Source organism: Miniopterus schreibersii, assembly GCF_964146895.1.
Source record: "Miniopterus schreibersii genome assembly, chromosome: 2".
NCBI classification, from domain to species: Eukaryota; Metazoa; Chordata; class Mammalia; order Chiroptera; family Miniopteridae; genus Miniopterus; species Miniopterus schreibersii.
In genome coordinates, this window is record NC_138102.1 from 152656567 (window position 1) to 152671692 (window position 15126).

A 15126-nucleotide genomic window follows, 5' to 3' on the forward strand; every position below is an offset into this window, starting at 1 on the left:
TGAGACACTAGTGATTGCTATAGTTTTGGGATTTTTTAGGGTTTTTTCTATTTTAAAGGTAAAGCCAAAAGACCCTGTTATGATGTGATACTTTAAGGGAAGGATATGTTTAGTAGATGCTTGCCAGATACTTCATGTGTGTTACCTTCACATACATGCTTACATGTACCCAGTGAGGACTCTAACTCATATTTTACAGAGGTTAAGTTACTTGTCCAAAGTTATGTAGGCGTCTCAGAGGTTAAATACAGATTATTTTTTTCACCAGCTTTTTTCCCTCACCAGCATGCTGTCCCCCCCAAAGAAAAACTATGTAACTTAGTTTTGACCTGCCCAAAATGATATGGGTCACATTGGACCTTTGTGGTATTTCTATATCACAGTAAACCCATTCCAGTCTGGGCTTGCACCAGGAGGAAGTAGCATGATAATTTTTCTAAGGACAAATGCCTAAGCCACTTGGTACTTTGATTCATTACAGAGTGCAGTGTATTTATTTCTCCGAACTGTCACCCAATACCAAAATAATGAGATGCCATTTTGCTGCATCTTTGGTGCAGACAAAACTATAGATACTAAGTAGGACACAACTGTTATATTTATGAGACTTGGAGAAGCACAGACAAGTTTCTGACTAAAATCATCAACAAATGGCAGTGACAAAAAATTATTTATCAGCTGCTTATTGCCAGCAAGTTAATGGAAAAATATTAAAGAAAAGAGTGTGAAAATGAAGCACTGGAAAAATCGATAAGAATGTAAATAGATTATAACACTTAGTGAGATATTTCAAAGTATAAATTATTCTGTGAGAAATCAGAATGGTATCCAAAACTAGGGTCTTCACTACAGTGTAAACCCACAGTCATTTGGAACCCAATACCACACTTAATGTGTTTTCTTTCTTTTAATCATTTGAATGGATTAAAAGTGAGATACTTGTGATAGCTTTTGCCTGTGTCTGCAGAACAGTAATTTTTAAAGTACTTTTCCATTTCCTTGCTCTGTCTTTGCTATTTTCTTTTCCCCTTGCCTCTGAGGTTATTTTATATAAGCAGCCAAAGTTTCCCTCTGAAGAATAAACACATAGGTGTGTGTTTTGATGGTTAAGCACCACACAGCATTTTGTTTATTGCTGCAAATCTAAAAGGATTTGCTGGTGCTCCTTGAAAATCTCTGAAAAGCATCCCATTAAACTAGTCTGCATTTGGGTCATAGATTTACTGCCCTTAATTTCCTCTTTGATTTATTAGTAAGTGCATTTGTATGAAGCTATAATTTATTCCCACCTAAAGATATAGAGCTTTGTTCTTGTGGTTAGCAAAATCCCACTCCAACGAGCCACCGCCTTCTGTAACATCAGTCATTGCTCTAACAAGCAACAGTGGTGCTTCAAAATAAGGGTAATTCATTTCACACAGAAATTAAGTACCCCAAAGCAATGAAATTTTTTAAATAAAAAAAATTCTACATGTATGAGTGCAATGCAAATATAATAGAAAATATATATAAGTGACAAGTGAAATTGTTTCTGAATTCATTGCTTTTTATATCTCTTTTGGTTGCTAATTCAGAGATTTTTATGGGGAAAGATGGAAGTATCATAAAACAGAGAACAATACAGCATACAGTCTTATACCCACCACCCGGAACTAAGACACGTCAACACTGACACATTGCTTCAAATCCATACCTTTCTTCAGTGAGGCAAAGCATTGCAGATAGAGCTGATGTTCCCCTGACATTCCCCCATTTCACATCTCTTTGAGGCACTCTATATCAGCATCCATGGCTATTTATGCAATGTTCTAGTAGATGGATCTTATCCTTAAGAATGTAGTAAACCTGGGAATTGTTAGGAAGAAAATATGGTTAGTATCTTTTAAGTGAGTTATATGAAATAAAAAGATTCTGTTTTGTTTATCTGTCCTAAATGGAACATTTGATATGTGATATTTCCAGCAATTAAAAGGGTAATAACTATTATAAAGCTCTTTACAATCTATAAAGCTCTAAGTTTACAATTTACGTATTATTTACTTTGATAACGAAGATGAGTGGAATGGAATGTTGAGCAGAGAGGAAAGGAGAAAGGGTTGGCTGGGAAAAACCTATTCAGATGCCCATCTTGCAAGATTCAAAGGAAAAAGGGTGTTATATGTGCTTCACAGACTCAGCAAGAATTTGAAATGGATAACCCTTAGTTACATTAATAGGTTTAACATTAGAATGAAATTGAGCACTCATTTTGACCCAAGTTTAAGTTTGTGTCTCACAGTAAACTCATAGGAATGGGATTCTAATTCAGTCATTACTGGGGGAGCCCACTTCTTTTCTTAACATCACAGTTAAAATATTACACTGGCACCTCAAACTCAGCATGCCCAAACTGAATTCACAATCTTCCCTCTAACCTTGGTCAGTATAACCATCTCCATCTCCCTAGTTACCCAAGTCAAAAATCTAGTATCATCCTTGAAAGTTCTCACTTTCTTACCCTCCCCCCTATGGAGTCAGTTATCTGCCTACTTCTCTCTGTTTCTACACACCCACCATAGTCCAAACTACAGTACCAAGCTGTCCTCCCTGGACTCCTGCAGTAATTGTCCAATTGGCCTCCTGCTCCGTCCTTTCCATTCCCCACACTGTAGCTTCTGCGTGTGCTGTCGCTTCTCTTGGAAGGCTCTCCACATAGTGAATTCTTATTGACCCTTCAGGTTTCATTTTAACCTGAAGTCATTCTTGACCACCACCTTTCAACATTCAGTCAGGTCCCCTTAGGTTCTCTTAGCACCTTGCACCTTTTGTAGCACTTACCCCAATTGCACTAAATTAATTATGTAGTTTGCTGTCAAGTCTGTGTCTCCTACTATAGTGCAAGCACCGCTAGGGCAGAAACACTTACATTCATTGCTATATCCCTAGGTTTGCACAGAGTAGAGGCTCAGATCATTGAATAAATGAAAGAATGTTTACTTGCTTACAGTACTTCCCTTCCCTATCCTTGTCTATTCAGGTGTTACCGCTACTGCAAAACCATCCCTTAAGCAGGAGTAGCTAGGTTTTCTCTCCTCTCTCTTTCTATAACATCCTGAACACACTCCATGGCAGCACTGATCACAGCATTTTGTAACTGTTGGTTTATACAGGGTGGGACAAAAGTAGATTTACAGTTGTGAATACGCAAAACACAAAGCTTATTCTCGTAGTATTAATTGCATTATTTTTCATATCAACAGCTGTAAACCTACTTTTGCCCCACCCTGTATGTCTGTCTTTCTTATTAGACCGTGAGCTCCCTGAAGTAGGGATTATTTTCATACTTTTCTTTGAGTTATCAAGATCTAACGCAATACAGTGGTCCTTCGGATTTCGAATGTCATTCGTTCTGGAAGGTCCGTTCGAGTTCTGAAATGTTCGAAAACCGAGGGATCAACAGCCAACAGCTGGGCCTCAGGATCTTGCCTTCAGTGGAAGCCATGTGGCATGTTTGCCTTTCGAGGCGAGTTCGAAAACTGAAGCATTTACTTCCAGGTTTACGGCATTCGTAAACTGAAGTGCTCACCAACAGAGACGTTCCAAAACCAAGGTACCACTGTACATGGTATAAAACAAATGTTATTAAAGGAGGGGAGGGAGAGAAGAAAGGAAGGCAAACTGACCAACTCTTTGGGAGCTTTCTGAGTAATTTCTCTTTTATTTGTGTAATAAGGGAGAGGGTATAGGAATTACAGAACAATAGAAAATAGAAAAAGGAATTATTAAAATTCTAGACAGAACTTTCTGAAAGAGTCCAGAGGGACAGTAAGGACATTTGGTCACTCAAACCAGGAGATGTACACAGCATTGTGAGCCCACTTTGGCTAAAGTTATCTGATTACCAGCGGCAATCTGGTCAACAATGAACAACTCTTAATTTTTAGTTGTTATATTGTGAGAGAGAGGTATCAAGAAGGGGGTATTGTTAGTAAATAGCAATATTAGAGGATAACAAGAGATTGTTGAATGCCATAGTGAGTATCTTGATTTATATCTCTGGTTTTCTGATAAATAAACCTGACACCCTGGCTGGGTAGCTCAGTTGGTTAGAGCATCGTCCTGATACACCAAGATTGTGGGTTTGATCCCTGGTCAGGGCACATATAAGAATCAACCAATGAATGCATAAATAAGTGGAACAACAAATCGATGTCTCTCTCTCCATATATACATATAATCAATCAATCAATATTTTTTTAAAAAGGAAAAAGAAACCTGACAATTCATATAACTATTCTTTTAAAAATGAGAAACCAATAGCATTTTCCAGTTCATGGTTCTCAGATTAGAAATATAATTCTTTCTTCTTTTTATATGTAGGAAGAGAATTTAAGAATTCTTGCATCTGTTATCTGTAGTGCAGAAAGCCATTCTTTACTTTGAGCACAACTTTTGGCAAGCTTTCCCTGTAAATGTTTGAATGTGTGCTCAGGAAAGCTACAAACCCTTAAGGGAATATTTGGCAGCTGTTCAAGAACAGTTTAAGCTGTAATTTTGTGGTTTATGGTGTCAGGAAAGCTGCCTATCAATTAAATTAAACCTTTATGTTGACTTTAGAGGTCACTGTTTCTTTATTGCCTACTTGAGGCAAAAAGAGAACTACAGACTGAATCAAGAGATGAATTAAGTCTGATCCTGTGCTCCCTAGCTCTTGTTTTTGTTTTCTTGTTCATTCATTCATTCATTCATGTTTGTTTTCTTGTTCATTCATTCATTCAAGTTTGTTTTCTTGTTTATTCATTCATTTATTCAACAAATGTGCTATGCACTGTGCTAAACAAGTTTGAGTTTAGTCTGGAGCAAGAGTGATTCAATTCATTCTTCCTACAATCTTTTTTTTTTTTTTTTTTTTAATATGTCTTTATTGATTTCAGAGAGGGGAAGGGAGAGGGAGAGAGAAAGAGAAAGAGAGAAACATCAATGATGAGAGAGTCATTGATCGGCTGTGTCCTGCATGCCCCTTCCTGGGGATCAAGCCAGAACCCCGGGCATGTGCCCTCACTGGGAATCAAACTTTGATCTCCTGATCACAGATCGATGCTCAACCGCTGAGCCACTCTAGCGGGGCATTTTTCCTACCATCTTTATTGACAATAGTAAATGTATCACATGAGTTTTCATTCATAATATCAGCAGAGGATCTCATTGACTTGTTATGATGAAAGCAACCTTACCTTAATGTGACAGCATAATTATGAAAAGATCCTGCCATGGCCTTTCCTTATAGAATTTTCTCCAAGATTAGGAATAATCAATTTTCCACCCCAGCAAATCCAGGTATTCATGTGTTTTACCTAAGTCTATTTTATTCTACTCAGATTAGACAGCAGTTTAATTCTTGTCAACATATATAAAAATAATTAAGTGAAGCTACTTTAGTTCTTTGCAAGTCTCATATTCAGTGATCTGAAATATAAAGTCATTTTCGCTGGCGCACTGATGCTGCGCTGGACAGCTTTTCTTTTTATCCTTATCATTCATCATCTATTATGGCCCCAAATAGTGTATTTTCCCGTGTGTGGTATTCTTGAATGTTTCAGGCTATCATCAGTCCTTCAGTAGTTTGCAATCTAGAAATCAAACAAAATTAGAGAAACTAGTAATATGTGTCAGTATACAATCTGCATATGTATACAGTGGTGCAATATTTTAATTGCTTCATTCACTAAAGACTTTTTAGGGAAGTGATTTTTTAATGGCATTTATAGGGTAAAAATACTATTTTTAAGTAACATTTATGTGGAGACTTGAAGTAAGGGAGTGTTTCTGCTATCTGTTGCTGAATAACAAACCATCCCAATAACTACTGAAGTGGCTTAATAGGTTTTCCCCACAAAGGGCCAGATAGTAAATATTGAGGCTGTGTGGGCCATGCAGTTTCTGTCCCAGTTCCTCAGCTCTGCTGGCATAGTGCAGAAGCAGCCACAGAGAGTGGATCAGTGTGATGGTGTTCCAATAACATTTCATTTACAGACCAAAAGGTTGCAGTTTGTTGACTCTTGATTTAAAACAAGACCATTATTTTGCTTACAAATCTGCAATATGGATGGAGGTTGGCAGGATTGCCCTCTCAAAGTCATGCCCATTCCTTTATCTTGTCAATATCTGCTTTCACAGTACAATGGTAGAGTTGAGTAGTTGTAACAAAGACTATGGCCTGAAGACTGTAAAGTATTTATCTGGCTCTTTACAGAACAAGGCGTTGGGTCCCTGGTTTGGGGTCTCTCTGCAGCCCAACTAGACTCGTGATGGGAGAGTGTCATGGTTCTGGAAGAACATGTAGAACTATAAAAAATGTTGGAGCCATTTTTAGAAAATACAATCTGCTACAGGGAATGAACCATGTGGATACCAAGGGGAAGATAGTTCCAGCCAGAGGGACTAGCAGATTTTGGCAAGAGCTAGCTGGGTGTGTCACAGAACAGCAATCTGGCTACTATTCTTAGAACAGAGGAGGTGAGCTAAAGAGTAGTGGGGGGTGAAGGCAGAGAAGTTGCTGGGGCCAAGTCATGTGGGGCCTTATAGGAGACTTGCAGTATAAGGATTTCAGCTTTTAGTGAGATGAGCGGCTACTGGAAGGTTTTGAGAAGAGTGACAAGATCTAACATTTTTTAAGGATCACTTTGGCATCATATGGGGACTAGATTATGGGGAACAAAGGCAAAAGCAGGAGATTGGTTGGCAGGATGTTAAATAGTCACCAGGTAAGAGGAGACGTGACTTAAAGTAATAAGAGTGACGATAGAATGAACTGTTTCGTTCGTGAATATGTTTTGAAAGGTAGAACTGATCGTCTTCGTTGATAGATTAGGTAATGGGATGAGAGAGAAAGAGAGAAGTCAAAGATGACCCCAAAGCCCTGAGTCATTCTTGCTGCCGCCTTCAGACCCCTTCAAAAACCACTGCCCTTCAGTGCAGGAAGGTTGAGGAGCTAAGGGGCACATCTAATTCTGTCCCTCTCCTGCGAAAAACCCTTAAGAAGCTTTCATTGTCCTCCCCAGACTTCTAATGTGACTCACCAAAGCCCTTCATGATCAAGCCCCTAATTATTTCTGTGTTCTCTCTCACCTGCCTCCACCTTGCTTCCCATTCCCCGCCCACAATGAGTTTCGGTTCCTCAGACCCTCATACTCTGTCTTCTGGGCTTTTGCACCTGTTGTCCTCTCTGCCTCTCTTCATCTCACTAACACCTATACTTTTGCTCAGGTTTCTACTTGGATTTTCTTCATTTTTTTTCCTGGTAGCTCCCTCTTTTCTCATTTATGTCCTCCTGCTATGTTGTGTTTGTTTGTTTTTCATAACAGTCTGCATCTACCCTATTATAGTACTTTCCATACTTTATCGTTTCTGGTTTTTGTTTTTTTTTACAAATTTTGTTTTTAAATATATCTTTATTGATTTCAGAGAGAGGAAAGGAGAGGGAGAGAGAGAGAGATAGAAACATCAATGATGAGAGAGTCATTGATCGGCTGCCTCCTGCATGCCCCCGACTGGGGATTGAGCCCACAACCCGGGCATGTGCCCTTACTCGGAATCGAACCCTGATCACCTGGATCCTAGGTCGACGCTCAACCGCTGAGCCACACCCGGCTGGGCTCATTTCTGATTTTTTAAACATCTGTCATTCTTACTGGACTGGAAGCTCCAAAGGAGCAGGGACCATGTCTGTATCTCTCACCATTGTATCACCATCAGGGCCTAGCTCATAAAGGCAATTAGTAAGTGCTTGTTCACAGTTTGACTAAAATGCATGTAACTTTTAAGGTAAATTGTGTTTTCTTGGTAATGTGGTGATGGATGTGGGAGAACTTCTCAATTTTACATCAGATCAATGATCAAGCCTGGGAAAAAGAAAATAAAAATGTAATGTGATAATGTATGGTAAAATTATTTCTATGCAAAAAGCATATTGTAATATAAAAGTAAAAAGGAATATATAAAAATTAATAATGATCATGCTAGAGTAGTTGAATTATAAGTTCTGTTTTCCTTAGTATATTTCAAATTTTCTGTAATTTGTTTTATTTCTTTTATTTAAAATAGTTTTAGAAGAATTTTAAAGAATCAATTCTAATTTCTTGTGTATTTTAAGTATCTTAAATATAATATTTTAACTCCTCAGGTAATTTTATTCCCAAATTTGACTGCATCCTGGGTAGTTCCAAGAACTAGAGCATAATCTCTATTGGAAATAATCTAAAATGTCTGGCTTCTACCCTTCTGCTTCAGTAAATTAAAAATCACTCCACTTTCAAAGTTTACTTTTCGATGATGAAATATAATATTGTTCAAAATAGAGAAAGTAATTATTATGTGTTTACCTTTTTTCTGTTTATCAAATGAGCCTTCACCTATTTCTCTGTTCCTTTGACACATCATCACTACTCCAAAAATAGTACTTAAATATTAAATATTTGTAAAGTGTCCTTGCGTATTTTGTCTTCAAGTCACTGATGTAGCAAATGTTGCAGATAAACTGTGGCTCGGACATTACATGATGAGCCGAATGAAGGTCATGAGCTTGGATAGAGGTTCTCGAGCATTTTTTTCTGGTTTGAAGTTACTCATGTACTGTATTCTGATGCTTTGCCCCTTCCTCCACAGCTGTGCATGCCAAAAGGGCTGTCTTTCAGAACACAGACTGACAACAGAGACCCTCAGTTTCATTCATTTATAATTACTCGGGAAGATGGTTCTCGCACCTACGGTTTTGTTCTCACTTTTTATGAAGAAGTTACAAGTAAGCAAATCTGCACAGCTATGCAGACACTGTACCAGATGCACAACGCGGAGCATTACAGCAGTGTCTACGCTTCCTCCTCCTGCAGCATGGACTCGCTGGCCAGCAGCATTGACGAGGGAGATACAACTTCCCTTTTGAAACTACAGCGATACAACTCCTATGACATCAGCAGAGACACCCTGTATGTTTCCAAAAGTATATGTTTGATAACACCACTGCCTTTCATGCAGGCCTGCAAGAAATTCCTCATCCAGCTTCACAAGGCAGTTACCTCACAGCAGCCACCACCCTTGCCGCTGGAGAGCTACATCCACAATATTCTCTATGAGGTACCCCTTCCACCTCCAGGGAGATCTCTGAAATTTTATGGTGTTTATGAACCTGTCATATGCCAGAGGCCTGGGCCCAATGAACTCCCCCTCTCTGATTACCCTCTTCGAGAAGCCTTCGAGCTCCTGGGATTGGAGAACCTGGTGCAGCTGTTCACCTGTGTTCTTTTAGAGATGCAGATCCTTCTCTACTCACAAGGTAGGTCTTCCCTAGACTTTCAGTCTCCCACAAACAAGTACTTATGCTCGCAACTGCTGTATTTCCATGGGGTATATTATTAGAACCAAATAATTCATGGTCAGAAGTCTTTACTGTTTTGTGGAAAAGGAACAGGTGTTTGTGGGACCAGAGGCTGAGACATTCTGTCTCTTTAGGGTAGCAGTGGCTGTAGAGAAAAACAGGAAGAATATAAAAACAGTAACTTGGCTGATTTAGTCTATTTATTTTTTCATGGAAAACCCCTCTTTTTCCTAATAATACATACTTATCCTAAAAGAAAAATTTCTTTTCATAACGAAAGTAAGAGAATCCTGTTACTACCAGGAGCATGTAGACTTCTCATTTATTACAGATCAGTGAAGGTTCATGTCAATTCAGCTGGCATTGGAAAGGGAGAAACGAAATTGTTAAGACTCTGCAGCTTCCTAAGGCAACGATTTTCAACCTTTTTCATCTCATGGCACACATAAACTAATCACTAAAATTCTGCAGCACACCAAAAAAAATTTTTTTTTTTTTTCTGATCTGACAAAAAAATAGGTATAATTTTGATTCATTCACATGGGATGGCTATTGTTGTGTTGGCTGTTGTCATTTTTTATTTGACAATTTAAGGGAAAAGAGGTCAGTGCCGCAGATTAAATAGTCAGGTATGGCATGTTTTAAAAATTCTTGTGACACCCCAGTAGAAGGTCGCTGTCCTAAGATAATCAACTTTGGGTCTTTGCCTGTGGGCAATTTCATGTGGTGAGAGAAGGGGTACAGCGTGAAACAGACATGCCTTGCCTGGATCTAACAATTCCACCAGAGTTATGTGGGGCTTGGTTTTGTTTTTAATCCCAGAAGGAAGTTACCTTGGTGATATTTTTCATTCAAAGCTCTCCCAACACATAAGAAACTAACAAAACTTGGGTTTTATTTTACCAGTATGAATATGAATTTGCAGAGGAAATAGAGTTGCTGTGTCTTAATGGATAATGAATTGAAGGAACATATAAAATGGTACTTGTGCATTGATGAGCCCTCTAAGGAATGTGGCACACATATTTGGGTTAGCATTTTGCTAACTTGTATTTAGGCAGAATCGTGGTGCAATCTCCTGACTGCTGCTGTCAGATTTATTTTACCACATTCCATTTTTTCTTTTCTATTTTAGATTATAAGTGAGGCTGAGCCAAGTAGGCTATATTTGTCCTTCCCCATCTTGTGTGTGTGTTGACACTATTTGTGTGTTGACAGCACTTCATGGGGTTGTATTTTCTTCTGTTTATCCTACATAATGTTCTTTGATAATGTGTCCCAGTGTCTCAGTGCTTGTTGTCAGGAAGTTCTTCTCTAATGACCAGTCTGAATTCTTTCCTTTCCTCCTGCTCTCACTTTCCTAGTTCCCGCCATTACCTGCAGATCATCCCTTTGTATCTTAAAGACTTAATCTGAAGTAATTCTCCCTTCCTTTCTATTTCTTCCTTTTTTGCTTTATTCCCTGAAGAGGAGGTAAGGGTTGGAGAGTTGCTGAAAGGGGCAGGAGCTTGGTGCTTAATACTCTCAGGTGTATTAACCCATTAGAAAAGAGAATTTTAGATCCTAGATATACAAGTCATTTTCAGGGTCATTTTGTTCAGTGTCCTAATGTTCTGCATGGAAAGAATATTAATTTTGTTGTTGTTTTGTTTTGTTTTGTTTTGTTTTGTTTTTGTTAATCCCCACCCAGGATATTTTTCCCATTGATTTTTAGAGAGAGTGGAAGGCGGGGGGTGGGGGCACCAGTGTGAGAGACACACATTGATTGGTTGCCTCCCACATGCACCTGGACCAGGGCTGAGGATAGAACTTGAAACCCAGGTACTTGCCCTTGACTGGGAATTGAATCTGCAACCCATCGGTGCATGGGCTGACACTCTAACTACTAAGCAACACCAGCCAGGGCAGAGTATTGGTTTTTGAAGTCTTAACACTTCTGGGTTCAAATCTCTGCCCTGTCACTTACTGACTGTAACCATGGACAAGTTACATAATCTTCCTTAGTGTTAGTCAATTCATTTTTATAAGGATAACTGTGTTTTTTTCTTCTCCTCACTGATCTTTTGTGAAGGTTAAATAAGATAACCTGTGTAAAATACTTTGAGCATAATTGGCTGACTACATGATAGCCAATGTGGTTGTAATTATTAGGTTATTAGTCCTATATAATTCTCTCTAAATTATGCATATCTTAAATTGTGATGGTCTAATATATTACTGCATTTAAAGTAACTTTGTTAAATTAAATAGTTGCCCGGCCGGGCGTGGCTCAGCGGTTGAGCGTTGACCTAGGATCCAGGCAATCGGGGTTCGATTCCCGGTCAGGGCACATGCCCGGGTTGAGGCTGCAACCAATCAGTGACTCTCATCATTGATGTTTCTATCTCTTTCTCCGTCTCCTTTCCTCTCTGAAATCAATAAAGATATATTTAAAAAAAAAAAAAATGGTTAAGGCCTTTATTTCAGGGTTGAGAACCTAATAAATGTTCTCTTATACTGAATGTCATGCTTTTTTTGTTTTTCAAGGAAAAAACCTTCCATTATCACACTTCCTGTTTTAAATAGCATTGTATGTCTCATTGCTTGTGGTCTGTCCTGAGTTCTCATCTTTCTGCTCTGCTTGATTACCTTATCACATCTGGTTTATAAGAGTCTGTTGAAAAGTCATAGTTGATTAATATCTCTTTATTTCAATTTCAAATGAAGAAAGATTATTTATGAGCATGTTTTTATACTCAAATGAATATTTTTTGTTAACTTGGTCTTATGTCAAGAACAAGAGTGACTCCTGAGATTATAGAAATAAAGAGTGTCGTACAAAAAAAGTCTCATAAAATAATTTTAGAATCATTCACTGCAAATCACTCTATGGTAGGAATTGTACTATAAAGATGCCTTGTACATTTTGTTCTTTCCCCCTACCTTGAATTCTCTCAGCAGTGTGTTAGAACTGATATCTGTGTTTTATCAAGGAGGAAATTGAGGCTCAGGGAAGGTGAGTAACGTGTTCAAGACCACACATAATGTGGTGGAGCTAAAAATGAGGCTCGGACAAGTCTTTCTGCAGAGTACTTAACCATCATGTTAACTTATTGGGCATGCCACTTAACCTTTCTTATCTGTCACAATATTTATTTTTAAGTTATAAACTCATTCTGCAGGTCTATTGTATAGGTAGCATGCTAAGTAATTACAGAGTATAAAATGAAAGCTCTGTGTAAATGCAGATTTTAATACTGACAGTGTCTCTCCCATTAGAGAAAGACATTTCATTTAAATGAATGAAATAAAAGAGTCATTATGTTGATTTGTACTCTGGTGCCCTCCTTCATTCTTCCTGCCTGTGTTAAGGGGGTTTTAATAACATCTGATACTTCATTTCTTGTTCACTGATAAAGCTATGCTATAAAATTTTAAAATATTACAGGTGCTGAAAAATTACCATGAAACTGCGAAGTGAATCAAAGTAGATGGATTTCAGTGATGAAATTATCTTTCTAGACAGATTTGAAATTCTGGTCATAGTCCATTTAAACAGGTTCAGTCTGTTATTTAGAGAGCGTGTACACCACAGTCATTTTGCTGTGGTAACTATCTGGGAATTTTAGGCAGAGAATGCACGCACCCAGGCGATAAAAGCTGTTTTCTGGGATCCCAGATCAGAAAAGAGCACTTTCTTCTGCATCCTGGAAATACCTGGAACAAGACAGGGAAGATTGGAGTATGATCCTCTTTTCAAAGAAATAGTGGGGGAATAAGATAGGGGAATTTAAACACCAGTGTCTATCTTTTGGTACCAATAATTAAAGTCTCAGGAATATCTTTGGGCCTCGCTTACACTGCTTTGACTCTTCACAATGGAAATAAGCAGTTACCCACAGCCCACACTGCACTGCCTGGCTGTGTGCCTGCACAGCACTCCTCTCCCCTCCTCTCCCTCCTGTAAGTTGTGCATGAATTAACTGTGTCAGAAAGTAGAAGCTACTTGAGGTTTTCTCCAAAAAGTTGTGAGTTTTCTAATCCCAGGTTACTGATCATGCTCAACTGAACTTCATAACTTATTGGTTATGGAGTTTATAAATCATAAAAGCAAAATTGATATTTTGATGGCAGAAAGTGGGTTCCTATGATCTGTGTCTTAAAAGCAGCAGAATATGATCAGCTTTGGCCAATATTTTTATACTATTAGCCTTATTTTGTGATAATGGAATCTTAATATTGATATTTTTCTTAATGGTTTTATTTTTTGTTTTATATTCAAGAAACAAAGCCTTTGTCAATTTATGTGTAACATATTTTTTTCCAATTTGTTTCTCTTAATTTTCCTTTAGGGGTTATTTAATGAATTAAGATACTCTTAATATTCATGAATTCCAATTTATCAATTTTTAAAACTCATGACTTTGTTTAAGAAGTCCTTCTCTATTCTGAGAGGAATCATAAAAATACTCTACATTTTTTTAAAAATGTTTTAAAGTTAGATTTAGGCCCAGCTGGTGTGGCTCAGTGGTTGAGCATCGACCCATGGACCTGGAGGTCATGGTTCCATTCCCGGTCAGGGCATATGCCCGGGTTGCCAGGTCAATCCCCAGTAGGGATGTGCAGGAGGCAGCTAATGGATGATTCTCTCTCATCATTGATGTTTCTGTCTCTTTCTCCCTCTCCCTCTCTCTGAAAGCAATAAAAACATTTTTTTTAAAGTTACATTTAGCATTTAAGGCCTTAATCTGTATATAAGAAATTGATTTTTGTTTATGTTGTGAGGAAGAGATCAACTTTAATATTTTAGAAATATCTGTAAGTAGTTATGAAAGTGCTGGTTATTGAGTAGACATTCTTTCTACCTCCGATCTGCAGTGCTACTTTGGTCATATGTGTAAGTTCCTGGACGTGGGGGCTTATTTCTAGGCTTTCAGTTTATTCTGCCAGTCTTCCTGTCTCAGTGCTAAATCACACTGTTGTAATTACTATAGTTTTACAGTAAGTCTTGGTATCTGATAGGACTATTCTCTTCACCACCATCTTTTTATTTATTGAATGTATTGAATTCAGTTTTGGGACAATTAACATTTAAAATATTGAGTCTGGGCGCACTCTCTCCTGGGAGCAAGCCTGAACCTTTCCCTTTCCTTTCCCTTCCCTTTCCTTTCCTTTCCCTTCCCTTTCCTTTCCCTTTCCCTTCCCTTTCCCTTTCCTTTCCCTTCCCTTCCCTTTCCCTTTCCCTTCCCTTCCCTTTCCCTTTCCTTTCCCTTCCCTTCCCTTTCCCTTTCCTTTCCTTTCCCTTCCCTTCCCTTTCCCTTTCCCTTCCCTTTCCCTTTCCTTTCCCTTCCCTTCCCTTTCCCTTTCCTTTCCCTTCCCTTCCCTTTCCCTTTCCCTTCCCTTCCCTTCCCCCTTCCCTTCCCCCTTCCCTTCCCTTCCCTTCCCTTCCCTTCCCTTCCCTTCCCTTCCCTTCCCTTCCCTTCCCTTCCCTTCCCTTCCCTTCCCTTCCCTTCCCTTCCCTTCCCTTCCCTTCCCTTCCCTTCCCTTCCCTTCCCTTCCCTTCCCTTCCCTTCCCTTCCCTTCCCTTCCCTTCCCTTCCCTTCCCTTCCCTTCCCTTCCCTTCCCTTCCCTTCCCTTCCCTTCCCTTCCCTTCCCTTCCCTTCCCTTCTCCTCCCCTCTCCCCTCTCCCCTCTCCCCTCTCCCCTCTCCCCTCTCCCCTCTCCCCTCTCCCCTCTCCCCTCTCCCCTCTCCCCTCTCCCCTTTCCCCAGGCGTATTACCATTAGCTTCCTCACTC

At 39.0% G+C, this 15126-nt stretch overlaps 1 protein-coding gene across 3 annotated transcripts in view; it reads left to right on the forward strand.

Annotated features, from left to right (window-relative positions):
* Positions 1-15126, forward strand: part of DENND5B (DENN domain containing 5B) — a 154898-nt gene that overhangs the window by 64582 nt on the left and 75190 nt on the right. For all 3 annotated transcript variants that reach the window (XM_081127139.1, XM_081127140.1, XM_081127138.1), the window contains one exon: positions 8644-9310. In XM_081127139.1, the coding sequence (XP_080983265.1) occupies positions 8644-9310 (667 nt within the window). The remainder of the gene's footprint in view (positions 1-8643; positions 9311-15126) is intronic.